This window comes from Melospiza melodia, chromosome 27 (assembly GCF_035770615.1).
Source record: "Melospiza melodia melodia isolate bMelMel2 chromosome 27, bMelMel2.pri, whole genome shotgun sequence".
In the NCBI taxonomy this organism is placed as follows: Eukaryota; Metazoa; Chordata; class Aves; order Passeriformes; family Passerellidae; genus Melospiza; species Melospiza melodia.
In genome coordinates, this window is record NC_086220.1 from 8,633,853 (window position 1) to 8,661,578 (window position 27,726).

The following is a 27,726-nucleotide window of genomic DNA, read 5'->3' on the forward strand; positions in this document are numbered from 1 at the left end:
GCCCGAGGGACAGGCGAGGACAGCACGGAGCCACTGCCCGCTGGCACAGGTGGCACTCAGCTTCTCTGAGGGTGGCACTCACCTTCTCTGCCACGGGCCCTGGTGGCCCTGCTGGACCAGCCTTTCCTGGGAAACCAGGAGGGCCCTAAAGAGGAGAGGGGTGCTGAGTGAAGGGGGATCCTGTCCCATAAATCCTGTCCCATAAATCCTGTCCCATAAATCCTGTCCCATAAATCCTGCTCTTTCCCAGCTAAATTTAATGGGATTGATCCGGGGCTGCTCCCTGCTCCTCACCCCACTCGTGTGCCCCTTGTGGAACCCCCTGTCCCCATCCCTGGCACTGTGGGGACCTGGGGACACACAGCCAGGGATGGACACACAGCCAGGGATGGACACACAGCCAGGGATGGGGTCCATCTCCCAGGGTGCTGGAATTCCCAGTGGGATGTACTCAGAATTCCCAGCAGGATTTACTCAGAATTCCTGGGGAGTTGTACTCAGAATTCCCAGCAGGATTTACTCAGAATTCCTGGTGAGTTGTACTCAGAATTCCCAGTGGGGTTTACTCAATTCCTAGTGGGATGTACTCAGAATTCCCAGTGGGATTTACTCAGAATTCCTCGTGGGTTTTACTCAGAATTCCAGGTGGTATTTACTCAGAATTCCCAATGGGATTTATTCAGATTTCCCAGTGGGATTTACTCAGAATTCCCGGTGGGATTTGCTCAGAATTCCCAGTGGGTTTTACTCAGAATTCCCAATGGGTTTTACTCAGAATTCCTGTTGGGATTTACTCATAATTCCCAGTGGGATTTACTCAGAATTCCCAATGGGTTTTACTCAGAATTCCCAGTGGGATTTGCTCAGAATTCCCAATGGGATTTACTCAGAATTCCCAGTGGGATTGACTCCGAATTTGTGGTAGGATTTATTCAGAATTCCTGATGGGATTTAGTCAGAATTCCTGGTGGAGTTTACTCACAATTCCCAGTGGGGTTTGCTCAGAATTCCCAATGGGATTTACTCAGAATTCCCAGTGGGATTTGCTCAGAATTCCCAATGGGTTTTACTCAGAATTTCCAGTGGGATTTGCTCAGAATTCCCAGCGGGATTTACTCACCGGTGGTCCCGGGAAGCCAGGCTGGCCCTGGAAACCCTGAGGAGAGACAGAAGCTGAGCTGGACCCCACAGCCCATGGTGGGGGGTGGCCCTGGGTGTCCTGTCCCCTTTGGGGACACTCACCTGGTCCCCCTTCTCTCCGGCACTTCCCGGCAGCCCACGCTCACCCCTGGGACCCTGCAGAGAGATGGGATGGGGTGGTGGGAGCGCCCCAAACCCCCCCAGCCACCCCATCCCTCCCCACAGCCCCCAAGGTGGGCACCTACCGCTGGCCCCACGGGGCCGGGCAGCCCGTCCACGCCGGGGGGACCCTGGGAAGGATGGAATAGGATCAGTGGAGGTGGATGGGAGGTGCCAGCCCTGGTGCCCAAGGAGAGGGGGCACCCGGGGGAGCCCTCAGCCCCAGTGCCCACGGAGAGGGGCCCTGAGGGACTCACCAGCTCCCCTTTCTCTCCGGGTGGACCCACGTAGCCTCGCTCGCCTTTGATGCCCTGGGAAGGGAGGGACAGGGTGGGGATGTGGGGCACCGGTGGGATGTGGGACATGGGTGGGATTTGGGGCATGGGTGGGACTTGGGGCATGGATAGGATTTGGCACAGAGATGGGATTTGGGGCATTGGATGGGATTTGGGGAATGGGTGGAATTGGGGGCATGGATAGGACATGGCACAGGGATGGGATATGGGGCATGGGTGGGATTTGGGGTGCAGGTGGGATTTGGGGTATGGGTGGGATTTGGGGCATGGGTGGGATTTGGGGCATGGGTGGGATTTGGGGTATGGGGGGATTTGGGGTACAGGTAGGATATGGGGCATGGCTGGATTATGGGGCATTGGATGTGATTTGGGGCATGGGTAGGATTTGGGGTATGGATAGAACATGGCACAAGGGTGGGATTTGGGGCAGGGATGGGATTTGGGGTACGGGTGGGATATGGGGCATGGATAGGACATGGCACAGGGCTGGGATTTGGGGTGCGGATGGGATTTGGGGCATAGGTAGGATTTGGGGTACAGGTGAGATTTGGGGCATGGCTGGGACATAGGGCATGGATAGGACTTGGCACAGGGGTGGGATTTGGCACAGGGGTGGGATTTGGGGCAGGGATGGGATTTGAGGCAGGAATGGGGCACAGAGGCTGGCAGGGGCTGCCTGGTCCCCCCCATACTCACAGGAAGGCCGGGTGGCCCTGTGGCCCCGGGGTATCCCGGCTGTCCTGGAGGTCCCTGTGAGTGACGACGATGACATTGAGCCACCTGCAGCCCCCCAGCCAGGTGCCACCCCCTCAGGCCACCAGCGTCCCCCTGTGCCCTGGTCCCACAGCACTCACCGGCTCCCCCTTGGCTCCGGCCAGCCCCGCAGGGCCACGCTCCCCTTGCAGACCCTTGGTGGGGAGAAGAGAGGAGATGCAGGGGGGTCTCCAGGGCTGTGCCCGCCTGGCAGCAGGAGCTGGGCACAGCCCGTGGGCTCTGTGCCCTCTGCCAGCCTGCTGGCACCTGCCTGGGCTCCCTCCACCCCTGCAGGCACTGAGGGCAGTGCCCAGATGTGGTGGGGACGCTCAAACCGTGGTGCTATGGAAATGCCAGCCCTGGGAGGGCTCATGGGGTGCCCAGCTCTGGGTGCAGCCCTCAGCTCCAGCCTGGTGCCCCCCGTCCTCCCAGGGTGACACGGGGACCTCCGGGGTGGGTTAGTGGGGTGACGTGGCACTGAGGTGACACAGAGAAGGACAGGACACGCTGGCACACCGCAGAGCACGGCCCACAGAGAGCCCCAGGGAGGCCCTGGGGTGACGGTGACATTAGTGGACAAGGGGACACGAGCAGGAGCGCGGGATCCTCCGGGAGCCGCCGGCACAGCCCCACCACCGGCTCCTGTGGGGAGCAAGCAGGGCCAGCAGGAGGGTGGAGATGGAGGTGGAGGTGAGGATGAAGGTGGAGATGGAGGTGGAGATGGTGGTGGAGATGGAGATGGAGATGGAGATGGAGATGGAGATGGAGATGGAGATGGAGATGGAGATGGAGATGGAGATGGAGATGGAGATGGAGATGGAGATGGAGATGGAGATGGAGATGGAGATGGAGATGGAGATGGAGATGGAGATGGAGATGGAGGTGGTGCTGGAGGTGAGGATGAGGATGGAGGTGGAGATGGAGGTGAGGATGAAGATGGAGATGGAAGTGGAGGCGAGGATGAAGATGGAGATGAAGATGGAGATGGAGGTGAGAATGGAGATGAAGATGGAGATGGTGGAGGAGGTGAGGATGAAGACGGAGATGAAGACGGAGATGGTGGAGGAGGTGAGGATGAAGATGGAGGTGGTGGTGGAGGCTGAGTGACCACACAGGAGTGAGGAGGAGGATGAGCCCAGGTCACACATGGGATCCTCCTGGTGTCCCTGGTGGCCATCAGAGGAGCTGTGACGGTCACCTGGCCCAGGTGGCACCTCCCTGGACCCGTGCCAGCTCCCGTGGTGCTGAGGGGACCCAGCAGGTGGCGAGTGCCACCACCAGGTCCCTGAGCTGAGGAAGATCATCCCCAAATCATCAAATCCGGGTCCGCCGGGACCCCCTGCTTTGGGATGGAGGAGCGAGAATGGTGTGATGGAGATGGAATGGAAGGGCAGCTGTGCTGGGCTGTCCCCAGCAGGGACAGGGACAGGGGACACAGCCAGACCAAGCGGCAGCGACACAAGGGGCACAGAGCGGAGCCGTGCTGCGTTCTTACGGGCAGTCCGGGGGCGCCCGGCGTTCCAGGGAAGCCCGGGGGGCCCTGAGGGGAGAAACAGGGAGGTCACAGCTTGGAAAAGGCGTTGGGGAGCCTGGCCTGAGCCCTGGGGGTGCCACAGAGCTCCTGCTCCACCTCCGGGCCGGCAGCAGCGTCACCTCCATGTCCAGCCTCCATGGGGACATCCGTGGGGACATCCGTGCTGTGCCGTGTCACACCTCACCATGGCCATGGCCCTCTGCCTCAGGGCAGGGTGCCAGGCCCCTTTGCCAACCTGCTTGGAGGTGCTGTGAGCCCCCAGACCCCCCCAGCCCGGGCAGGGTTACTCACGATGGGTCCGGGTGGTCCTGGGGGTCCGCGCAGCCCTGGGGAGCCCTGGAGGGGATGGAGGTGCCAGTGTTGGCGTTCAGAACCACATAATCATGAGAATGATTCTATTCACGTGGTTTTGTTGAAGAGCTCTGGGTGCAAACCCAAATCCTACCCCGACATTTTATATTCTATCGTTATATAACTTTCATGTTAATTATTAAACTTATGTTGTTCTGTTGCATACATAGATTTCATCCAAGCATGGGCTCCTCGTGGTCCCCCTCAAACTTCTAACAGAGTTTCTCATGATTCTTCTTACCATTAAACAATAATTATATTTAATTGCTAAACAATCATCACATCTAACAATTATATCATTTATCAGATACTGCTTATATGTATATGATAAATGATATAATTTATCATTTATCATATACATATAAGCAGTATATGTATATGATATAATTGTTAGATGCAGGTGCAATTTCACACGAGCTGGCAAACACAAAGCCTAACATTTTCAGAGTCTATTTTTAACATTTTTCCAGGGCCCCACTAAGTCTAGCTTCTTTTAACTCCCCAAATTTTATGATTTTAAAATACCAGGTGTGACCACCGAGGTGGGGACAGCACCATGGGACGCGGCACAGCGCCCAGGAAGGGCAGGGTTGGATGGGTTGGGTGGGTTGGGTGGGTTGGATGGGTTGGGTGGGTTGGATGGGTTGGATGGGTTGGATGGGTTGGGTGGGTTGGATGGGTTGGGTGGGTTGGGTGGATTGGATGAGTTGGATCGGTTGGATGGGTTGGGTGGGTTGGGTGGGTTGGATGGGTTGGGTGGGTTGGGTGGGTTGGATGGGTTGGATGGGTTGGATGGGTTGGGTGGGTTGGGTGGGTTGGATGGGTTGGGTGGGTTGGATGGGTTGGATGGGTTGGATGAGTTGGATCGGTTAGATGGGTTGGATGGGTTGGGTGGGTTGGATGGGTTGGGTGGGTTGGGTGGGTTGGATGGGTTGGATGGGTTGGGTGGGTTGGATGTGTTGGATGGGTTGGGTGGGTTGGATGGGTTGGATGGGTTGGGTGGATTGGATGAGTTGGATGGGTTGGATGGGTTGGGTGGGTTGGGTGGGTTGGATGGGTTGGATGGGTTGGATGGGTTGGGTGGGTTGGGTGGATTGGATGGGTTGGATGGGTTGGGTGAGTTGGGTGGATTGGATGAGTTGGATGGGTGGGTTGGATGGGTTGGGTGGGTTGGGTGGATTGGATGAGTTGGATGGGTGGGTTGGATGGGTTGGGTGGGTTGGGGTCACCCACCTGCTCTCCTGGCATCCCCGGTGCTCCCGGCAGCCCGGGGTGACCGGCGCAGTCAGGGCTGTCACCCTGCGGAGGGTGGGGACACATCAGAACACCGAGGTGGCACTGCCAGTCACACTGAGCCATGCCAAGCCTCCCCAAAGGCCCCACAGTGCTGGTGCCCAGCAGGAGCCATCCCTGGGGTGGCACCAGGACAGTGTGTCACTCTGTCACTCACCCGAGCCTCCTCTGCTCGCGGGAGCTGCGCAAGGCACTGGAAAAGAACCCTGGAGTCACCCAGTGTGACAAAGGAGCAGCCTGTCCCACCCTGGGATCCCCACTGGGGCTGTGCCCACATTCCCAGATGGGTCAGTGTCCCCAGAGGGTGGCACTTCCCCCAAATCCCACCAAATCCAATTCCCTGGTGTCACAGACATGTTTTATGAAAAATCTTTTTGCTGGGATTTTTTCTCCTGAGTGAGAGGCCTCAGGAACAAAATGTAAACAATGATTATCTGCTGCTGTGGAATGCAACAGGTGCATCTGGGATTGGTCTCATGTGGTTGTTTCTAATTAATGGCCAATCGCAGCCCAGCTGGCTTGGACTCTCTGGTCAGTCACAAGATTTTATTATCATTTCATTCCATTCCTTTCTAGCCTTCTGATAAAATCCTTTCTTCTATTCTTTCAGTAGAGTTTCAATATAATATATATCATAAAATAATAAATCAGCCTTCTGAAACATGGAGTCAGATCCCCGTCTCTTCCCTCGTCCCCATCTCTCTTCTCTCCCTCCATCCCAACTTCCTCCAAATCCAATTCTCTGCTCAGGAGCATCTCTCCAGCCCCATCCCTGCATGTCCAGCAGGTGCCAGGCACCCACATCCCCACTCAGAAACTCACCCTGGCACAGTCCTCAGTGCCAGGGGCGCCTGGCATGCCCCCATCTCCCTTCTCCCCCTCCAGGGCTGCCTGCAGCTGGGCACAGTCCCCGCAGAGAGTCTGGAAAAGGGAGGGAAAAGGGGAGTCAGGGGTGCCCCGAGGGGTCCCCAGGGCAGGAGGGTGACCCCATCCCCACCCTCTCACCTTCAGCACCTCGATGTTCCTCTCAGCCACGACGGCCAGGGGTCCCTGGAAGAGAGGGAGGGATGGAGGGATGGATGGATGGATGGATGGAGGGAGGGATTGTCCCCGCCATGGGGACATTGCCACGGGAATTGTCACCACCTACCAGGTCTCCAGCCGGTCCAGGCAGTCCGGGCAGGCCGTTGTGTCCTGGCATTCCCTAAATCCCAGGGGAATGTTCAAACCCTGCCCTGAAAGCTCAGGAAGGGTCACCTCCCCTATACCAACACTCACCTGGCGACCGGGGGCACCGGGCGGCCCGGGGGGACCAGGAGCTCCAGGGGGACCCTGAAAAATCCCAAAAAACAATCAGAGAGGGTGAGGGGTGAGGAATGAGGGATGAGGGGGTGACAGGGGTGGCACTGACCTGTGGGCCAGGCTGGGGCTGCCAGGACATCCCAGTCCATAATCCCGGCGCTCCCTGGGGGTGAGAGAATCCCAGAGGATGAAACGGGGCTGGGATGTGCCCCATGAGGGTGGCACAGTGCCAGGGGGGTGACACTCACTGGCATCCCGTTGTAGCTGGGGTCCTGGCGGGGGCTGGAGGGGCAGGAGCACTCGCCAGGGTCTCCCTGTGGGCACAGGGGGTGAGGGCAGGGCGGGTTTGGGGTGGCACGGGGGGCACGGCTCCACCCAGAGACCCCCACTCACCTTCTCTCCCTGGGCACCCTTCTCACCCTGCCAGAGGAAACAGAGATGGGGGTTAGGGCAGCCCCCTGTCACAGACATCTTTTATGAAAAGTCCTTTCCTTAGGATTTTTCCTCCTGAGAAGCTGAGAGGCCTCAGGAACAAAATGCAAACATTGATTATCTGCTGCTGTGGAATGCAACAGGTGCATCTGGGATTGGGCTCATGTGGTTGTTTCTAATGAATGGCCAATCAAAGTCAGCTGTCCTGGACTCTGTCTGAGACACAAGCTTTTGTTATCATTCCATTCCTTTTATATTCTTAGCCAGCCTTCTGATGAAATCCTGTCTTGTAATCTTTTAGGATAATTTTAATATAATATATTATATATTTTAATATATATATTATATATTGTTCTATATATTAATATAATTTAATATATTCAATACATTATTAATATATTATATTTTAATTCTATTATTAAATTTCTTATTTAATAATTTAATATAGTATTTAATATATTATTTAATATCTTATAAAGTATTATTTATAGTATATAATATATTTAATATATTATATCAATTATATTATATATATATATAAATTTTATATATATTATGGTATATATTTAATATATATTATAGATATATTAATATAATATATTAGTATATAATATATTATATATTATATATAATATATAATATAATATATAATGCATTATATATTATATATTATATATTATATATTATATATTATATATTACATATTATATAATTTATGTTATGTTATATGTTATATGTATGTTATATAATATATATTATATATTATATATTATATATTATATATAATGTTATTTATATTGTATTATATATAATATATTATATATATTATATATAGTATATATTGTATATATAAATATATGCATATAATATAATTTATATTATATTATATTACATTACATTACATTATATATTTAATATAAAATATATAATAAAATAATAAATCAAGCCTTCTGAAACACGGAGTCAGATCCTGATCTCTTCCCTCATCCTCAGACCCCTGTGAACACCATCATGTTCCCCACCCACTGAGTGCCCCCCACCCCCCTGGCACCCCCCCTGGCACCCCCTCACCTACCGGCTGCCCGCTGGAGCCGGGGAGCCCCCGCTGCCCCTCGGGGCCCTGTGAGGAAGAGGAGGGTGAGGGAAGCGCCCGGCTGCGCCAGGATCACGGTGCCAGCAGGGTGGCACTGCCCACGCCCAGGGCAGGACCTACCGGTGGCCCTGTGACGCTGCTCCCTGGTGGCCCTGGTGGCCCGGGGGGTCCTGTGGCACCTTTGGGGCCCGCAGATCCCTGCAGAGGAAGGACAGCAGGAATGGGGAGCACGGGGCACACCGAGGGCTGGGGCACGCTGCCTTACCTTGGCACCTTTCTCTGCTGCCATCCCCGGGGGTCCCTGTGGTCCTGGGGGGCCCTGGGGGCAGGACAGGGTGTTAGTTCCCCCCCATGGAGGGGACAATGCTGTCCCCAGAGCCACCACAGAGGGCTGGCAGGGGTGTGACCCCATCAGCCAGGGCTGGGCGCCCCAAAAGCCCACCCCAACACCCCAATCCCTACTCACGGGGGGTCCGGGGGGTCCGGGGCTCCCGGGGTCTCCCTGGGGAAAGCAGAGGGTGTGAAAGGCACCAGAGCCACCCGGCAGGGGACAGCAGGGGACAACACAGACACCCCAAAACCCACCTGAGGTCCTGGCTGGCCGATGCCTCGCGGTCCTGGCTCACCCTACGGACAGAGAGGGGCAGGGAGGTGTCCCAAAAACCCCACTGGGGCACAGAGGGGACACTGAGGTGTCCCCAGGACCCATTGGGGACACAGAGGGGCACCCCAGGACCCCACTGGGGGCACTGAGGGGCACTGTGGTGTCCCAAGGACCCCATTAGGGACACAAAGGGGCACCCCAGGACCCCATTGGGGACACAGAGGGGACACTGAGGTGTTCCAAGGACCCCACACCCAGCCCCTGCACCCCACTGGGGACACAGAGGGGGCACTGAGATGTCCCCAGGATCTCATAGGGGACACAGAGGGAGCATTGAGGTGTCCCCACAACCCCACGGGGGGCCCAGAGGTGTCCCCAGGACCCTTCTGGGGACACAAAGGGGCACACCAGGACCCCACTGGGGACACGGAGGGGCACTGACCTGTCCCCAGCACCCCACCCCCTGCACCCCACTCACCTGCAGCCCCTTGGGCCCCGCAGGACCCCGCACCCCCGGCAGCCCCGGCTTGCCCTGAAACACAGCAGGGTCACCCCGAGGGCACAGTGCCAGCAGCTCTGTCCCACGGGGAGGGAGGGGACACTCACAGCTCTGCCAGGCTGCCCGATGCCCGGCGGGCCCTGCTCCCCTTTGGGCCCCGGGATGCCCACGGCTTTTCCCGGGATGCCCTCGGTGTCCGGGAGGTGCCCGAGCACGGCGGGGTGAGGCTCACACGGCTCTCCCTGCAGGGAGGGCACAGGACAGGGATGGTGACACTGCAGGGACAGGGCACAGCTGCCCAGAATTGGAGCTCTGTCCTCACCTTGTCACCTTTAGGGCCAGCTGGTCCCCTGATGCCAGGCTCACCCGCCAGCCCTGGCACACCGGCCATGCCCGGCGTGCCAGGGTCACCCGGGCTGCCAGCGTCACCCTGGCAAAGAGAGGGGACAAAGGTGGCACACAGAGGGAGGGGACACACAGCACACGGAAGTCACAGTGCCCTCTGTCACCGCTGAGCCACCCCGAGCCCCTCTGCTCACCTTCTGTCCCTTGTCACCAGCCTCGCCCGGTCTGCCCTGGGGAAACGCAGCAAGAGGTCAGGATGGGGCATCCCCCCCCAAAAACGGGCATGGGGGGCACGGGGGGCACTCACCGCTCTGCCGGGGGAGCCAGCAGGGCCCCTCTCACCCGGTGGCCCCGGCACTGCCACCACTGTCGCTGTCCCTTGCAGGGCTTGAGGGGTGGGAGGGCACTGCCCGCATTGGTCACCCTGTGGGATTTGAGGGGGTTGGGGGATCCTGGGTGGGGTTTGGGGGGGCTGGGGGTATTTCGGGGGGGGGGTTGGGGAGTTCCAGAGGGAATTTGGGCGTTCCTGAGGGTGTTTGGGGGGGATTGGGGGGTCCTGGGGAGGATTTGGATGGGTCCCCTGACCTCCCCACCCCAGATCTCAGCAGGGACAGAGCAGGGACAGGGACACAGCAGGGACAGGGGTGTCCCCAATGCTGCACCCACCTTCTCTCCCTTGAGCCCCCTCACACCTGGGTCTCCCTTCTCTCCTGGCATTCCCTGCACGGAGAATCCACAGCACAGGTGACACCACGGTCCCCAAAACTCGGCTCTGACACCCCAGACCCCCCCCAAAAAAATGTCCCCACTCACCGGTCTGCCCGTGGGTCCCACATGGCCAATGTCCCCCTGAAACGGAGCAGGGCCAGGATCAAAATTAGGGTCGGGATTAGCCAAGCCTGGGATGTCCAGAGGGGACAGGGCTCACTCACCTTGTCACCCTTGATCCCGGCCAGCTCGGACAGCCCCTCCTGGCCCTGCTGGACATGCGTGTGGTCACTCTCTGGGCACTCAGAGCATCCCAGGGTGTCACCCAGCCCCGGGACAGGGGGGTCCCAACCCGGGACCGGGGGTCCCACCCCGTTACTCACCGGCAGCCCCGGCTGCCCCTCGAGGCGCAGCGCAGCGAGGACGCGGAGGTGATCGCAGGGCTGGCAGGAGTCCCCCTGGTGGGGACAGCAGGGGACGGCTCAGGGCCTGCAGCGGCCGAGCAGGGGGTGGCATGGAGGGTCACGCACTCACCTTGTCGCCTTTCATGCCCTGGATGCCAGGATCGCCCTGCGAGGGAAAGGAGGAGGTGGGCGCTGCTCGGTGTCCCCCAGCTGGAGATGGGGACACCCGGCCCTGCCCGTGTCACCTACCCTGTCCCCTTTGGGTCCTGCGGGGCCGGGGGTGTCCTGGGAAAGGGGGAAACAGAGGGAACATCAGGGATGCTGAGGTGACGCCGCTCTGTCCCCCATCGCTGGGCTCAGACTCACCGAGACCCCGTCCCTGCCGGGCGCTCCGGGCTCCCCCCGCGGCCCCGGCTGGCCGGGAATTCCGGGAATTCCGATGGCACCGAGCGTCCCCTCGGTGGGACACGGCTGGCACGGCTCGCCCTGCACGGTGACAGCGGTGACACAGAGCCTGGGGTCGGTGTGGTGGCCCTCAGGATATCCCAGGCAGCCGAGGGATGCGACCGTGGCCACCGTGTCACCGCACCAGTGTCACCGCACCCACTGTGTCATTGTGTGTCACTGCATCCACCGTGTCACTGTACCCACTGTGTCACCCCTGTCACTGTACCCACCATGTCACTGCACCCACCATGTCACCATTCCCACGGTGTTACCTCACCCACCGTGTCACCTCACCCACTGTGTCGCTGCACCCACCGTGTCACTGCACCCACCGTGTCACCATTCCCACAGTGTCACCTCACCCACTGTGTCACTGCACCCACCATGTCACTGCACCCACTGTGTCACTGTACCCACTGTGTCACCCCTGTCACTGCACCCACCGTGTCACCATTCCCACTGTGTCATCTCACCCACTGTGTCACTGCACCTACAGTGTCACCATCCTACCGTGTCACTGGGTGTCACTGCACCCACCATGTCACCATTCCCACGGTGTCACTGCACCCACCGTGTCACCTCACCCACTGTGTCACTGCACCTACAGTGTCACTGCACCCACAGTGTCACCATCCTACCGTGTCACTGTGTGTCACTGCACCCACCCTGTCACTGTACCCACTGTGTCACCCCTGTCACTGCACCCACCGTGTCACTGTACCCACCATGTCACCATTCCCACGGTGTCACTGCACCCACCGTGTCACCTCACCCACTGTGTCACTGCACCTACAGTGTCACTGCACCTACAGTGTCACCATCCTACCGTGTCACTGGGTGTCACTGCACCCACCGTGTCACCCCTGTCACCTCACCCACCGTGTCACCTCACCCACCTTGTCTCCTTTCGGCCCCAGCGCTCCAGGGGGACCCTGCAGGAGCAAAGTGGGGACGGGGCTGCTTCAGGGAGGCCACGCTGTGCCCCAGCAGTGCCACCCCGCACCCTCAGCTGGCCACCAGCCCCGTCACAGGGCGATCCCAGCCCTGAGCAATGCTCCCACTTTTCCCAAAACTCTCATTTTTCCAAAGCCCTCTCAGCTCCCACTTTTCCCAAGTCCTCTCAGCTCCCAGTTTCCCAAAACTCTGTAAACTTCCACTTTTTCCCAAAGCCCTCTTGGCTCCCAGTTTCCCAAAGCCCTCTCAGCTCCTCCTTTTCCCAAAGCCCTCTCATCTCCCTCATTTTCCAAAACTCTCCCATCTCCCACTTTCCCCCAAAATCCTCTCTGCTCCCAGTTTTTCAAAGCCCTGTCAGTTCCATCTTGGCTCCCACTTTCCCCAAAGCCCTCTCGGCTCCCGCTTTTCCCAAAGCTCTCCCATCTCCCTCATTTCCAGATCCCTCTCAGCTCCCACTTTTCCCAAAGCCCTCTCAGCTTTCCCAAAGCTTCTCAGCTCCCGGTTTTCCCAGAACCCTCTCATCTCCTGCTTTTCCCAAATCTCTCTCAGCTCCTGCTTTCCCCAAAGTCCTCCCAGCTTTTGGTTTCCCAAAGCCCTCTCATCTCCTGCTTTTCCCAAATCTCTCTCATCTCCTGCTTTTCCCAAAGCCCTCTCAGCTCCAGTTTTCCCAAAGCCCTCTTGGCTCTTGGTTCTCCCAAAGCCCTCTCAGCTCCCAGCTTCCCAAATCTCTCCCAGCTCCTGCTTTTCCCTAAACTCTCTCATCTCCCTCATTTCCCAAAGCCCTCTCAGCTCCCACTTTTCCCAAAGCCCTCTCGGCTTTCCCAAAGCTTCTCAGCTCTTGGTTTTTCCAGAACTCTCTCATCTCCTGCTTTTCCCAAAACTCTCCCATCTCCCTCATTTCCCAAATCTCTCTCGCCTCCCGCTTTTCCCAAAGCCCTCTTGGCTCCCCCTTTTCCCAAATCCCTCTCAGCTCCCGGGCTCAGATCCCGGCCCCTCTCCGGCCAAGCAGCCCCGACCCCGAGCCAAGGACCCGGCCCTGACCCCGGCCTTGGCTCCTCTCTGCTACTCACGGCTGTCCCAGGCGATCCTCCGGGGCCAGGAGCTCCCGGGCTGCCCTGGAGCCAGAGATGGGGAACGCTGAGCTCGGCCAGGGGGACAGCAGAGCCCTGGGTGACAGCCCTGTGCCCCCAGAGTGACACCACAGCCCTGGGTGACAGCCCTGTCCCCCTGGGGGTGTCATTGTCACCACAGCCCTGGGTGACAGCCCTGTGCCCCCAGAGTGACACCACAGCCCTGGATGTGACACCCCTGTACCCCTGGATGTGACACCTCTGTCCCTCTGGGGGTGTCACTGTCACCACAGCACTGGGTGTGACACTCATATCCCCCTGGGGGTGACATCCCTGTCCCCCCAAGGGTGACACCACAGCCCTGGGTGACACCCCTGTACCCCTGGATGTGACACTCCTGTCCCCCCAGGGCTGTCACTGTCACCACAGCCCTGGGTGTGACACCCCTGTGCCCCTGGGGGTGACACCACAACACTGGGTGTGACACCCCTGTCCCCCTGAGCGTGACACCCTTGTCCCCCCGAGGGTGTCACTGTCACCACAGCACTGGGTGTGACACTCCTGTCCCCCTGGGGGTGACACCCCTGTCCCCCCAAGGGCGACACCACAGCCCTGGGTGACGCCCCTGTCCCCCTGGATGTGACACCTCTGTCCTTCTGGGGGTGTCACTGTCACCACAGCCCTGGGTGACACTCCTGTCCCCCCAAGGGTGACACCACAGCCCTGGGTGACACCCCTGTCCCTCTGGGGGTGACACCACAGCCCTGGGTGTGACACCCCTGTCCCCTCTGGGGGTGACACCACAGCCCTGGGTGGCACTCCTGTCCCCCTGAGTGTGACACCCCTGTCCCCCCAAGGGTGACACCACAGCCCTGGGTGACACTCCTGTCCCCCCAAGGGTGACACCACAGCCCTGGGTGACACTCCTGTCCCCCCAGGGGTGTCCTGCCCCCCAAGGCAGCTCCTTGGGCCACCCCGAGTGGGTGCAGCTCTGGGTGGGGTTCCCATCCCTGGGGGGCACCTGGGACCCTGCCCCGCACTCACCTTCTCTCCCTTCGCACCCGGAGGGCCACCAGGGTCACCCTGAAAGGGACAAAGGGCGCTCTTAGCCCCGCTGGGGTGCCCTGGCTGTGGGGTGGCACCTTGCCCCTGCCGTGGCCGTGCCCACCGTGGGGACACCGCCTTGGCACAGGGCTCCTCACCGGCTTCCCTGGCATGCCAACCCCCGGGGAGCCTGGCACGCCCGGGGGTCCTGGTTCACCGGCCAAGCCCTCCGGTCCCACGAGGCCGGGGTCACCCTGGGGGACAATGAGGGGAGGGTGGCAGTGCTGGCAGTGCCACCGTGTGCCACCTGTCACCCCCAAACCCCCCCAGGTACCTTCTGTCCCTTGGGTCCCACCACGCAGATCTCTCCAGGCCGGCCCTGCCAGGAGGGGAGGGGGGTGTGAAGGCTCCCGTGGGGGTGCCCAGGGGTGCCAAGGGGTGCCCAGGGGGTGCCCAGCACTACTCACATCGCGGCCAGGGCGCCCTGGCTTGCCCTGCAGTCCTCCATCCCCCTTCTCACCCTTCTGGCCCTGCAGGACAGACAGATGTCACCTCTGGTGGTGCCACCCGTGGTGTCACCCAAGGTTGGTGCTGGCAGGTGCCACCATGCCAGGTGTCCCTGCTGCCATGCCAAGTGAGCTGGACTCACCTTCTGCCCCTCAGCGCCAGCTGGGCCCGGGAGTCCCTGCACGGGGAAAAGGGGACAAAGAGGGGGACAGAAAGGGGACAAAGAGAGGGACAAAAAGGGGACAAAGAGGGGGACAGAAAGGGGACAAAGAGAGGGACAAAAAGGGGACAAAGAGGGGGACAGAAAGGGGACAAAGAGGGGGACAGAAAGGGGACAAAGAGGGCTCGTAAGGGTGCCCAGGTGGGATCATGAAAGGTGCCCAGGAGGGTGCCCAGGTGGGCTCATGCAGGGTGCCCAGGTGGGTGCCCAGGTGGGCTTGGGTGGGTGACCAGGTGGGCTCAGGAGGGTGCCCAGGTGGGTTCCCAGGTGGGCTTGTTCAGGGTCACCTCCTGCTCCTTTCATGCCCACACAGAGCTGGACCCCCCACCCCAGCCCAGGGCAAGGGGACCCCCACAATGTCCCCACAGTGTCCCCACAGTGTCACCACCTGCCCACGCTGCCCCACAGTGCCCCCACATTGTCCACACAGTGTCACTTACCACCTGCCCCACAGTGTCCCCACATTGTCCCCACAGTGTCACTTACCACCTGCCCACGCTGCCCCTTGTCACCCCGCGGCCCCTCGGCACACTGGGAGGAGGAAGAGGAGGAGGAGGAGGAGGAGGGGGTGAGAGGGGGGGTGTGATGGGGGTTTGGGGAGGGGGATTTGGGGAGGGGGATTCGGGGAGGGGGATTTGGGGAGGGGGTTTTGGGGGCTCTCACCCGCACGGGGCCGCCGGGGTGGGTGCGCACACAGTCCATGCCCTGCGGAGAGGGGAGGCGGCTCAGGGATGGGGTTTGGGGGCACAGGGGCACCCCCAGGGCATCCCCGTGTGCCAGGGCAGGCAGTGGGAGGGGACACAAGGGACAGGGACACTCACACGGTCACCCTTCTCCCCTTTGCCACCCGCCGTGCCAGGGAGGCCCCGCTCGCCCTTGGTGCCCTGCAAGAGAGGGAGGGAGGGGGGACAAAGGGGCACAAGGAGGGTGAAAAACGGGGGCACAGGGAGGGGGGCAAGCGGGCACAGGATGTTTTAAAAATGGGCACAGGGAGGGTGACAAATGGGCACAGGGAAGGGGACACAGGGAGGGTGATAAAGGGGCACAGGGTGGGTGACAAGTGGGCACAGGGAAGGGGAGAAATGGGCACAGGGAGGCAGGCAAATGGGCACAGGGTGGGTGAAAAATGGGCACAGGGTGGGTGAAAAATGGGCACGGGGAAGGGGACGAACAGACACAGAATGGGTGACAAATGGGCACACAAATGGGCACAGGGAAAGGGACAAGCGGGCACAGGGTGGGTGACAAATGGGCACAGGATGGGGGACAAGTGGGCACAGAGAAGGGGACAAATGGGCACAGGGTGGGTGACAGACACAGGGTGGGTGAAAAACGGGCACGGGGTGGGTTAAAAATGGGCACAGAATGGGTGACAAATGGGCACAGGATGGGGGACAAACGGGTACAGGGTTGATGAAAAACTGGCACAAAGTGGGTGTAAAACGGGCACAGGGTGGGGGACAAATGGGCACAGGGAGGGTGACAGAACACAGGGTGTCCCCACGTCCCCATGTGTGCCCACAGCTCCTGGCAGGGATGCCCTGGCACAGCATCCCCACATCCCCGCTGCAGCTCTGGGTGTCCTGGGAGGTGCCAAACCAACCTTGGGACCTGGGGGACCGAGGGTGACCTGTGGGCACAGGACAGAGGTGTCCCCAAGGTGGCAGCAGCAGAGCCCTGAGCCCAGCACTGTCCCCATGGTCCCAGCACTCTGTCCCCAAGTGCCACCATGGGTGTCCCAATGGCTGCCACCCCCCTGCCATCCCCCCACAACCCCAGCCAGCTGCTGCTGCAGGAATGGGGCCACATCTGGAAAGGATCAGGGCCCTTCCAGATGTTGCAGGGTCAGGAGGAGCTGTGGGGTCGTGGGGGGCTGGGGACAGTGGCTCAGTGGCTTTTGCCACCCCCAGGTCACAGCCCAGCCTGGCCAGGTCAGGGTCCCCCATGCCCGGTGCCACACTCACATTTCCTGGTGCCATCTGGGGCGAGCAGGGAGGGCACTGCAAGAGACGGGGGTGGGAGATTGGAGCAGCTGCACGCACTGCCCATGGCACCCCGGACACCAGGGCACCCAAAAACCCAGAGCACCCCAAACACCAGGGCACCCCAAACACCAGGGCACCCAAAAACCCAGAGCACCCCAAACCCAGAGCACCCCAAACACCAGGGCACCCCAAACACCAGGGCACCCAAAAACCCAGAGCACCCCAAACCCAGAGCACCCCAAACACCAGGGCACCCAAAAACCCAGAGTACCCCAAACCCAGAGCACCCCGAAAACCAGGGCACCCAAAAACCCAGAGCACCCCAAAAACCAGGGCACCCCAAACACCAGGGCACCCAAAAACCCAGAGTACCCCAAACCCAGAGCACCCCAAACATCAGGGCACCCAAAACACCAGGGCACCCCAAACACCAGGGCACCCCAAACCCAGAGCACCCCGAACACCAGGGCACCCAAAACACCAGGGCACCCAAAAACCCAGAGCACCCCAAACCCAGAGCACCCAAAAACCCAGAGCACCCCAAACCCAGAGCACCCCAAACACCAGAGCACCCAAAAACCCAGAGCACCCCAAACCCATAGCACCCAAACACCAGGGCACCCCAAACCCAGAGCACCCCAAACCAGAGCACCCCAAACACCAGGGCACCCAAAAACCCAGAGCACCCCAAACCCAGAGCACCCCAAACACCAGGGCACCCCAAACCCAGAGCACCCCAAACCCACAGCTCCCCAAACACCAGGGCGCCCAAAAACCCAGAGCACCCCGAACACCAGGGCACCCCAAACACCAGAGCACCCCAAACACCAGGGCACCCAAAAACCCAGAGCACCCAAAAACCCACAACTATCCAAACCCCACAGCACCCCCAAATACCAGAGCACCCCAAACTCCACAGCACCCCAAAACCCCACAGCACTCCCAAAGCCCACAGCACTCCCAAAGCCCACAATACCCCAAACCCCATAACACCCCAAAACCCCACAGCACCCAAAATCCCACAGCACCCCAAATGCCAGAGCACCCCCAAACCCCACAGCACCCAAAATTCCACAACACCCCTAAACCCCACAGAACACAAAACCCCAGAGCACCCCAAATCTCATAGCACTCCCCAACCCAACAACACTCCTAAAGCCCCACAACGCCCCAAATCCCATAACACCCAAAACCCCCACAATACTCCCAAAACCAAACTCCACAGCACCCTCAAACTCCACAGCACTCCCAAAACCCCACAGCACCCAAAACCCCACAGCACTCAAACCCAGAGCACCCCAAAACCCCGCAACACCCCCAAACCCCAGAGCACCAAGAACCTTTTGCACCTTTGGCTGGGTTTTCTCTGCAAAGGATTTTGTTATTTTGCCTTTTACTAAAACTTTTTTTGTTTCCACCACTCCCACAGAAGCCATCCTGCTGATTTTACGCCTTCCAAGGCAGCTGAGCTGTCTTGGGTGTGAAACAGATCTCCAAGAGCTTTTGAGCCCATTTATCACCCTCCACCCCGATTTGAACCTTGGGACATCCCCGTGGTGGGATGAGGCATCCCAGAAACATTCAGGGATGAGGAACAGATCCCAGAGACATTCAGGGATGAAGAACAGATCCCAAAAACATTCAGGGATGAGGAACAGACCCCAGAAACGTTCAGGGATGAGGAACAGATCCCAGAGACATTCAGGGATGAGGAACAGGAGCTCTGGAGGTCTGCACCCACCCCAATCTGCACCCTGGGACATCCCTGTGGTGAGATGAGGGATCCCAGAGACGTTCAGGGATGAGGAACAGACCCCAGAAACATTCAGGGGTGAGGAACAGACCCCAGAAACATTCAGGGATGAGGAACAGATCCCAGAGACATTCAGGGATGAAGAACAGATCCCAGAAACATTCAGGGATGAGGAACAGACCCCAGAAATGTTCAGGGATGAGGAACAGACCCCAGAAACATTCAGGGATGAGGAACAGATCCCAGAAACGTTCAGGGATGAGGAACAGATCCCAGAAACATTCAGGGATGAGGAACAGGAGCTCTGGAGATCTGCACCCACCCCAATCTGCACCCTGGGACATCCCCGTGGTGGGATGAGGGGATGAGGAACAGACCCCAGAAACATTCAGAGATGAGGAGCAGATCCCAGAAATGTTCAGGGATGAGGAACAGATCCCAGAAACATTCAGGGATGAGGAGCAGATCCCAGAAATGTTCAGGGATGAGGAACAGATCCCAGAAACATTCAGGGATGAGGAACAGATCCCAGAGACATTCAGGGATGAGGAGCAGATCCCAGAGACGTTCAGGGATGAGGAACAGGAGTTCTGGAGACGTTTCCCAGCTCTGGCAGACGCTCACAGGGAGCAAAGAGGCCCTTGGCCAGAGCTGGGCTGGCTCCAGCAGCAGCACGGAGCCAGTGGGGCCTCAGTCCCTGCTCGGGGGAGCAGAGCAGCCGCTCCTCACGGCGTCCCTGCAGCGCTGGGAGAGCCCAAATTGGCAGGGACAGAGCCAGGCGGGCTGTGGGACAGTGGTGGCACCGCGGGTGGCACTGGGAGGGGAGCAGGGCTGGCACACGCTCACCTTGTCCTTGGGATCGTCCCTCAGGCTGGTCCTTCCCGAGGCTCTGCCCGGCTCCTGCAGGGAGGGAAGAGCTGGTGGGAAGAGCCTGGAGCATCCCAGCCCTGTCCGTGAATCCTGGGATGGTCCTGCCCGGGCGTTCAGGGAGGAGGAGGAGGCAGTGGTGGGACCTTCGTGTCCCTCAGAACCTCGGGTCACGGACACCTGGGACCTTCCTGTCCTTTGTCCCCTCAGGTCACAGACACCTCCCTGCCCTGGTGGGACCTTCATGTCCCTCATCATCCCCTCGGGTCACGGACACCTCCCTCCCTCCCTCGTGAGCCTCATACTGGGTGGAAAAAGTGAGGAAGGGATTTTCCAGGGGCTGGAGCAATGGGATGGGATGGGGATGGGGATGGGGATGGGGATGGGATGGGATGGGATGGGATGGGATGGGATGGGATGGGATGGGATGGGATGGGATGGGATGGGATGGGATGGGATGGGATGGGATGGGATGGGATGGGATGGGATGGGATGGGATGGGATGGGATGGGATGGGATGGGATGGGATGGGGTGGGATGGGGATGGGATGGGATGGGATGGGGATGGGATGGGGATGGGATGGGGATGGGAACAGAGATGGGGACTGGGATGGGGACTGGGATGGAGATGGGAACAGGGATGGGGATGGAGATGGAACTGGGATGGGAACAGGGATGGGAACGGGGATGGGGGACCCAGGATGGGGATGGGGACTGGGATGGGAATGGGATGGGACTGGGATGGGGACTGGGATGGAGATGGGAATGGGAACAGGGATGAGGACTGGGATGAGAATGGGGATGGAAATGGAGATGGGCTCAGGGACAGGGACAGGGACAGGATGGGGACCCAGGATGGGGATGGAGATGGGAACAGGGACTGGAATGGGGACTGGGATGGGGATGGGGACTGGGATTGGACCAGGCTGGGGCCGGGGTGGCACTGCCAGAGCTCACGGTGCCCAGCGGCTCCTCCAGGCAGAAGCAGCGGGTGAACACCCTGCCCTCGGGCTGCGGCACCATCTCGATCAGGTTGCTGCTCTGCATCAGCTCCGCTTGCCGCCGGGTCTTGGGCGTTTCCGTCTGGCACTGCAGGGACACAGCAGGGTCAGGGGAGGCTGCTGGGGGACAGCCGGGGCTGCGGGGATGGGCAGCACGAGGCGGTGACACAAAGGGGACAGACCTTCCCTCAGTGTGCCTCAGTTTCCCCTGTGGGGAAAAACCCTGAGCTTGCACAGGGCAGTTCCAGGGTCCAGGGTTGGGGTGGGGGCACTCAGAGATGCTCAGGGGTGTTCAGGGGCACTCAGTGGCACTCAGGGGTGCTCAGTGGCACTCATGGGCACTCAGAAGCGCTCAGGGCACTCAGAGGCACGCGGGGCACTCAGGAGCTCTCAGTGGCACTCATTGGCACTCAGGGGTGTTCAGGGGCACTAGGGGCACTCCAGGGCTCTTCGGGCCACTCAGTGGCACTCAGGGGCACCAGGGTCACTCAGGGTCACTCACCCCACTGGCCAAGATCTCGCAGCACCCCTCCTGCCTGGCCAGCTCGGCGTCGCAGTAGATCTGAGCTTGCTGGAGGTCAAACTGCAGCAGGACACGGGTGACAGGTCAGGGGTGGCCCTGACAGAGCAGGCAGTGACAGGGGCACCCATTGGCACTCATTGGCACTCAGGGGCACTCATTGGCACTCAGGGGCACCGACCCTGGGGCATTCATTGGCACTCAGGGGCAGAGACCCCAGGGCACTCATTGGCACTCATTGTCACTCATTGCCACCCAACGGCACTCATTGCCACCCATTGGCACTCATTGGCACTCATTGGCACCCATTGGCACTCAGGGGCACTCAGGGGCACTCATTTGCACTCATTGGCACTCAGGGGCACTCAGGGGTGCTCATTGGCACTCAGGGGCACTGACCGCAGGGGCACTCATTGTCACTCATTGCCACCCAACGGCACTCATTGCCACCCATTGGCACTCATTGGCACTCATTGGCACCCATTGGCACTCATTGGCACTCATTGGCACTCATTGACACTCATTGGTACTCATTGGTACTCGGTGACACTCAGGGGCGCTGACCCTGGGGCACTCATTGTCACTCATTGCCACTCATTGGCACTCATTGCCACTCATTGGCACCCATTGGCACCCATGGGCACCGACCCCTGTGACTCACCCTGACCGGCGTGCCACGCACGGCGTCCAGCCCCAGGAAGGCGTTGCCCTCGGGTGCCAGCGCTCTCCTTGGCCCCAGCGGCTTGGAGGAGATGGAGGCGCAGTCCAGGTGCACGGACACGGCCTGGCCCTGCAGGGCCAGCACCACCTTGTGCCAGCGCCCGTCGAACAGCGACGCCACCGCCTTGCCCGCGAAGGTGGCGCTCACAAAGCTGGCACCCGGTGCCCGCGCCTGGAACTCCAGGCTCCTCTCAGGGCCGTGCACGGACAGGGAGAGCTGGGCACACACACAGGGGACAAGTGGCACGCTCAGAAATGGCTCCTGGATGCCATTGGGGTGTCCCCCCACGTCCCCGGGGTGTACCTGGGGGTATCCCTGGCGGTCGGTGACCTGGAAGAGGTACCAGTGCTCGCCGGTGCTGTTCTTCTTCAGCAGCAAGGTGAGGACCAGGGTGAAGGTGGGCGGCAGTCCCCGGGGGAACACCTGCCTGTGGGGACAGCTCTTGGGGTGGCTGGATCCTATGGGGTGCTCCAAGGAGGGTGGCACCCACCCATAGGGGTGGCTGGGTCCTATGGGGTGCTCTGGGGATGGAGCTGGAACTGAGGAGGGTGGCACCCATCCATAGGGTGCCACTTTCAGGTGGCAGCACCACCCCAACAACCCCCAATGGGTCCTGCCCTGATCTGTCCCTACTGGTGGCACCCATCCATAGGACAATTTCAGGTGGCAGCATCACCCCAACAACCACTTGTGGGTCCTGCCATGAGCTGTCCCCACTGGTGGCACCCATTTTCGGGCACTTTCAGGTGGCAGCACCATCCCGACAGCTCCCTGTGGGTCCTGCCACGAGCCGTCCCCACTGGTGGCACAGATCCATAGGGCATTTTCAGGTGGCAGCACCACCCCAATAACCCCCCATGAGCTGTCCCCACTGGTGGCACCCAGGATGGCGTCACAGTGGGTTCTGCCCCACACTGCCGCCCCTGCTGGCATGGCTGCAGCTCTTATCCCAAAATTTTGTCCCAGGGCAGGCAGGAAATGCATCCATCATGGCCAGGGAGGCTCTGGCAGCCTTCCCCAGCTCTCCCACAGCCCATTCAGCCTCTGGAAATATTTGCTCCAGGCTCTGCTCCGCTCCCAGCCTTGGCTCCACACCCACGGCTTTCCGAGCCACTGCTCTGGAGCTGCACCAAGGGATGGGCACTGGGACCAGGCCAGCGGTGCCCTCTGCTCTCCACGGGGCACAGGGACACCCTGACAGGGCACCGAGGTGGGTGGGCACCCATAGGATCTCACAGGATCTCTGTGCCCATCTCCAGACTCCCCAAAGCTGAATTTGCTGTGCCCCGAGCCAAGAACAACACCAGCCTGGATTCTCCACCATCCATCCAAGGGTTTGGCTGCCCAGGCTGGATCTGCTGGCCCTCTGGAGAGCCCCATGCCCAGCACAGCTCCGTGCCAGCCCCGGGGCAATGTGGGGACACGCCACAGCCATTTCCTGCAGGACGTGGATCTGCTGCCACCCTGCCACGCTGCAGCGTCCCTGCCAGCCCTGGCACCGTGGGGACAAAGGCCAGACAGCCTGTGCCCCCCAGCAGCCCCCCACACACCCAGCAGCGCCTGCTCAGAGCCTCTGGAGCTCGTCTGGACCCCGCAGGCTCTGCCAGGAGCAGCCACAGAGCGGGCACAGAGCTCTGCTTGCGCAAGGTTTGGCCAGCACCCAGCAGAGCCGTGGCAGCCTGGGGTTTACTTTCGAGGAGAAAAGCGTTGGGGCAGCCTCGGGGTCCCCAGTGTCCCCACGGGTGACACGGAGCTGCCTGGCATCCCTGACACGAGCTAAGAGCAAAGGCCACCCAATGTCACAGACATCTTTTATGGAAAATCCTTTCCTTGGGGTTTTTCCCCCTGAGAAGCTGAGAGGCCTCAGGAACAAAATGTAAACATTGATTATCTGCTGCTGTGGAATGCAACAGGTAAATCTGTGATTGGTCTCATGTTAATTGTTTCTAATTAATGGCCAATCACAGTCAGCTGGCTCAGGCTCTCTGTCCAAGACAGAAGCTTTTGTTACCATTCCTTCTTTTTCTATCCTTAGCCAGCCTTCTGATGAAATCCTTTCTTCTATTCTTTTAGTATAGTTTTAATAGACTCTATTATATTACAATATATTAATATATTATATTAATATAATATATAATATATAATATATAATATATAATATATAATATATAATATATAATATATAATATATAATATATAATATATAATATATAACATATATGTTATATAACATATAACATATAACATATAACATATATAGCATATAATATGTTATATGTTATATGTTATATGTTATATGTTATATGTTATATGTTATATATAATATATAATATATTATATATTATATATTATATATTATATATTATATATTATATATTATATATTATATATTGTATCATCTATTATATTATATATAATACAATGTATATTATATTATATTATATTATATTATATTATATTATATTATATTATATTATATTATATTATATTATATTATATTATATTATATTATATTATATTATATTATATTATATTATATTATATTATATTATATTATATTATATTATATTATATTATATTATATTATATTATATTATATATCATAAAATAATCAATCAAGCCTTCTGAGACATGGAGTCAGAGCCTCGTCTCTTCCCTCATCCTCAGACCTCTATGAACAGTGTCACACCCCAGCTGCACCCAGACCCCGAATTTACACCTGGAGGAGCTCTGGGCCACCTGAGGGTCACTCAGGGCCACCTCACAGGTCACCCAAGGCCACCTGACGTGTCACCCAGGTCACTCACTGCGTGGGCTGGACCAGGGGCACGGTGCCCAGGCGCAGCACCGCCGGCCCCCGGGCGCTGCGGATCTTCTTGATGGATGAGATCTTGAGCAGGTCGAACCTTTTAACCAGGTTAAACCCTGCAGGACAAAGCAGGGGACGTGAGACCCGGCCCTGGGACAGGTGACAGTCCCCAGGCAGGTCACAGAGCCCATCCTGGGGTGCCAGGGCATCCCCGAGAGGGTCTTTCCTTACCGGTGACATTCTCGTACTTGTCCCCAAGCAGGTCCTCGTCCCAGAGCCGCGGGCACAGCTCCCCTGTGGGGCGAACCAGCTGTCACTGTCACTGCGGTGTCCCCAGGCAAGCAGGGTGGCACCACAGAGAGCTCCCCAAGGCCAGGAGGGTCTGGGGGTGCTGCCAGCAGCCGGCCCCAGGCCCAGAGGCAGCACAGAGCAAGAAAACCCCACTTGGGAAGGGACAGAGCCTGGGAGGGGACAGAGCTTGGGAGGGGACAGAGATTGGGAAGGGACAGAGAATGGGAAGGGACAGAGATTGAGAGGGGACAGATATTGGGAGGGGACAGAGATTGGGAAGGGACAGAGATTGAGAGGGGACAGAGATTGAGGGGGACAGAGAATGGGAGGAGACAGAGCTGGGGAGGGGACAGAGATTGGAAGGGGACAGAGATTGGAAGGGGACAAAGATTGGGAGGGGACAGAGATAGGGGGGTGACAGAGCTTTGAAGGGGACAGAGCTTCGGAGGGGACAGAGATTGAGAGAGAACAGAGATTGGGAGGTGACAGAGATTGAGAGGTGACAGAGATTGAGAGGGGACAGAGTTTTGGAGGGGACAGAGCTCCGGAGGGGACAGAGCTGGCGCTGCTGCCTCCCGCAGGTGAGGCGCTTTCCCAGCTCTGTTTTGCCCGCAGACAGCCCCGCGGCTGCGATCGGCATCAGGAGGCCGGGCCGGCTGCCAGGGACACCCACAGCGCCACCGGCAGCTGTCCCCTCCTGCCCCTTCCCGAGGCGGTGGCCCTCGGGGACAGGCGCGAGGGTGCAGCCCGAGGCCGAGGAGCAGGAAATGCCGTGTCAGGGGCGGTCACGGGGGTGCTGCTGCCGCTTGCAGGGATAAATCACGGCCCCGGCAGCACCGAGCCACCTCCAGATGCGCCAGATGTTGGGAGGTGCGAGATAAAGGAGTAAACAAGGGAGAAGGGAAGGATTTGTTTTGTCTCCGTGCAAAGCGGCCCTGGAGCAGGATGGGCACCAAAGATGCTCCTACGATGTTGCCAAGGGGTCTCTGCCCTCCCCAGACCCTCCCCACCTCTGTCAAGAGCTTGGCACCACCGTGTTTGTGGCCCAGGCTGAGCAGGGGCCAGCAGTGGTTTGGGGACATGCCTGGGCCAATGTCACAGCAGTGAATGTCACAGCCAGGGCAGAGTGCCCCTCTCTCAACCTCAGCAGGGCAGGGGACACCAAGGAGCGTAAATCACCCCAGTGCCACCCCTCTGGAGTCTCTCCCAGCTCTGGGAAGGGAAAATCTTGCCTCTGTCTCTCAGGAAAGGCCGTGCCGGGCAGCAGGAGCGGGTGACAGTGACAGTGACAATGTCCCCTCCCGCCTGATGCAACCCCGGTGTCGCTTCCAGCGGCTCCTCCCCCGGAGCCCGGGGCTCATCCCACACCGGGACCCATCTCTGTTCCCCGTCCCTGTTTCCATCCCTGTTCTCCCATCCCTATTCCCATCCTCATTTCCCCATCCCTGTTCCCCCGTCCCCGTTCCCATCCTCAGCCACCGTCCCCCTGTCCCCAGCTGCACCTGGACACCTCCCAGCCCTGCACCATGGTGTGCATCATGGCCAAACCCCCCTCGGGAGCTCTGTGCATCCTCACCCTGCCCTGTCCTGGCTCACCTGCCCTGTCCGGATCCGGCTCCAGCCGCACTGCCCTGGCTGTCACCGAGTGTCACCAAACCCCATCTGTCCCCATGCCAGGCCTCTGGGGGCTGTGTTGGGGTGTCCCAGGCTGGCTCAGCTCTGCCACCCCTGGCCCCCCTGCCCGCGGGGGATGCTGAGCAAAGCCTGGCACTCGCTCTGGAGCCACCACTCCGGTCCTGGCATGTGGGGACCTGGCACAGCTCACAGTGTCTGTGGTCACCTCTGCTCTGCCACCCCTGGGCTGGCCCAGCTGTGACAGGGACAGAGCAGGACGGAGGTGGCTCCCAAGCCCTTCTCCCGGTGTTCCTTACCTTCTGTTGGCAGCGGCTCCTTCCCCTGGCAGGCGCTGATGAGCCAGGCGAGCACCAGGGCCCAGAGACCCCTCATGGTGCCCCTGGCAGAGGCCCAGAGCCCTCAGGGCCACCTGCAAGGGACAGACCCCAAAATGGGCACCTGGTTGGCCGCACCAGTAAAGCCACCAGCATGGAGTGGCGCTGACCCTCCTGGCCATGGCTCGGTGATGTTTTGGGGGTCACTGTGTCCCCCATCCCTCTGCTCCACACCCACCCCAAGTCTCAGCATCCCAGCACCCCTGGGTGTTAAAGGCCAGCACCCGAATTTACACCAAACATTCGGAAATGCAATGACTGAAGTTTTCCCCAGCGTGGAACCGGGTGCAGCCGCCCGGGAAGGGCTCAGCACCTCCCGTTCCATCTCCCGGCCCCGCGTGGATCCCGGGAGATGGAACCAGGTCGGGGTGTCCCTGCAGGTCACCCCGACCTGGCCCCGCTCCTGCTTCCTGCCACGAGGCAAGCCGGGGCTGCCGGCAGGGCCCGGAGCCGGGACAGACGGACAGACGGACACCGTCGGCTCCGGGGCTGCTGCCAGAGCGGGACATCCCCGTCCTTCCACCCCTGCCCTACATCCTCGGGGCTCTCTGGCACCCCCCGATCTTCCCAGCCCCCCCGGCCCCCCACAGCCCCTTCACCGCTTGTCCCCTGCGC

At 59.0% G+C, this 27,726-nt stretch overlaps 1 protein-coding gene across 1 annotated transcript in view; it reads right to left on the minus strand.

Moving 5' to 3' along the window:
* The window catches only part of COL16A1 (collagen type XVI alpha 1 chain), a 32,106-nt gene extending 4,951 nt beyond the window's left edge, over nt 1-27,155 (minus strand). The window contains exons 1-55 of the mRNA XM_063177383.1: nt 27,034-27,155; nt 25,043-25,105; nt 24,810-24,927; nt 22,306-22,429; nt 21,943-22,218; nt 21,264-21,344; nt 20,718-20,849; nt 19,740-19,793; nt 17,120-17,155; nt 16,759-16,785; nt 15,977-16,039; nt 15,819-15,860; nt 15,642-15,686; nt 15,078-15,113; nt 14,896-14,958; nt 14,763-14,807; nt 14,587-14,682; nt 14,429-14,467; nt 13,385-13,429; nt 12,257-12,292; nt 11,280-11,399; nt 11,163-11,198; nt 11,044-11,079; nt 10,893-10,967; nt 10,734-10,781; nt 10,615-10,650; nt 10,468-10,521; nt 10,109-10,225; nt 9,996-10,031; nt 9,779-9,886; nt 9,564-9,698; nt 9,436-9,489; nt 8,939-8,980; nt 8,820-8,855; nt 8,619-8,672; nt 8,474-8,551; nt 8,336-8,380; nt 7,222-7,248; nt 7,077-7,142; nt 6,938-6,991; nt 6,805-6,858; nt 6,677-6,730; nt 6,532-6,576; nt 6,349-6,447; nt 5,684-5,719; nt 5,467-5,532; nt 4,174-4,218; nt 3,844-3,888; nt 2,450-2,503; nt 2,292-2,345; nt 1,557-1,610; nt 1,386-1,430; nt 1,243-1,296; nt 1,121-1,156; nt 83-145 (exon numbers count right to left, since the gene is read on the minus strand). Coding sequence (XP_063033453.1) covers nt 83-145; nt 1,121-1,156; nt 1,243-1,296; nt 1,386-1,430; nt 1,557-1,610; nt 2,292-2,345; nt 2,450-2,503; nt 3,844-3,888; nt 4,174-4,218; nt 5,467-5,532; nt 5,684-5,719; nt 6,349-6,447; nt 6,532-6,576; nt 6,677-6,730; nt 6,805-6,858; nt 6,938-6,991; nt 7,077-7,142; nt 7,222-7,248; nt 8,336-8,380; nt 8,474-8,551; nt 8,619-8,672; nt 8,820-8,855; nt 8,939-8,980; nt 9,436-9,489; nt 9,564-9,698; nt 9,779-9,886; nt 9,996-10,031; nt 10,109-10,225; nt 10,468-10,521; nt 10,615-10,650; nt 10,734-10,781; nt 10,893-10,967; nt 11,044-11,079; nt 11,163-11,198; nt 11,280-11,399; nt 12,257-12,292; nt 13,385-13,429; nt 14,429-14,467; nt 14,587-14,682; nt 14,763-14,807; nt 14,896-14,958; nt 15,078-15,113; nt 15,642-15,686; nt 15,819-15,860; nt 15,977-16,039; nt 16,759-16,785; nt 17,120-17,155; nt 19,740-19,793; nt 20,718-20,849; nt 21,264-21,344; nt 21,943-22,218; nt 22,306-22,429; nt 24,810-24,927; nt 25,043-25,105; nt 27,034-27,109 — 3,558 coding nt within the window. The 5' untranslated portion in view covers nt 27,110-27,155. The remainder of the gene's footprint in view (nt 1-82; nt 146-1,120; nt 1,157-1,242; nt 1,297-1,385; nt 1,431-1,556; nt 1,611-2,291; nt 2,346-2,449; nt 2,504-3,843; nt 3,889-4,173; nt 4,219-5,466; nt 5,533-5,683; nt 5,720-6,348; nt 6,448-6,531; nt 6,577-6,676; nt 6,731-6,804; nt 6,859-6,937; nt 6,992-7,076; nt 7,143-7,221; nt 7,249-8,335; nt 8,381-8,473; nt 8,552-8,618; nt 8,673-8,819; nt 8,856-8,938; nt 8,981-9,435; nt 9,490-9,563; nt 9,699-9,778; nt 9,887-9,995; nt 10,032-10,108; nt 10,226-10,467; nt 10,522-10,614; nt 10,651-10,733; nt 10,782-10,892; nt 10,968-11,043; nt 11,080-11,162; nt 11,199-11,279; nt 11,400-12,256; nt 12,293-13,384; nt 13,430-14,428; nt 14,468-14,586; nt 14,683-14,762; nt 14,808-14,895; nt 14,959-15,077; nt 15,114-15,641; nt 15,687-15,818; nt 15,861-15,976; nt 16,040-16,758; nt 16,786-17,119; nt 17,156-19,739; nt 19,794-20,717; nt 20,850-21,263; nt 21,345-21,942; nt 22,219-22,305; nt 22,430-24,809; nt 24,928-25,042; nt 25,106-27,033) is intronic.
* Nucleotides 27,156-27,726: the final 571 nt, after the last annotated feature.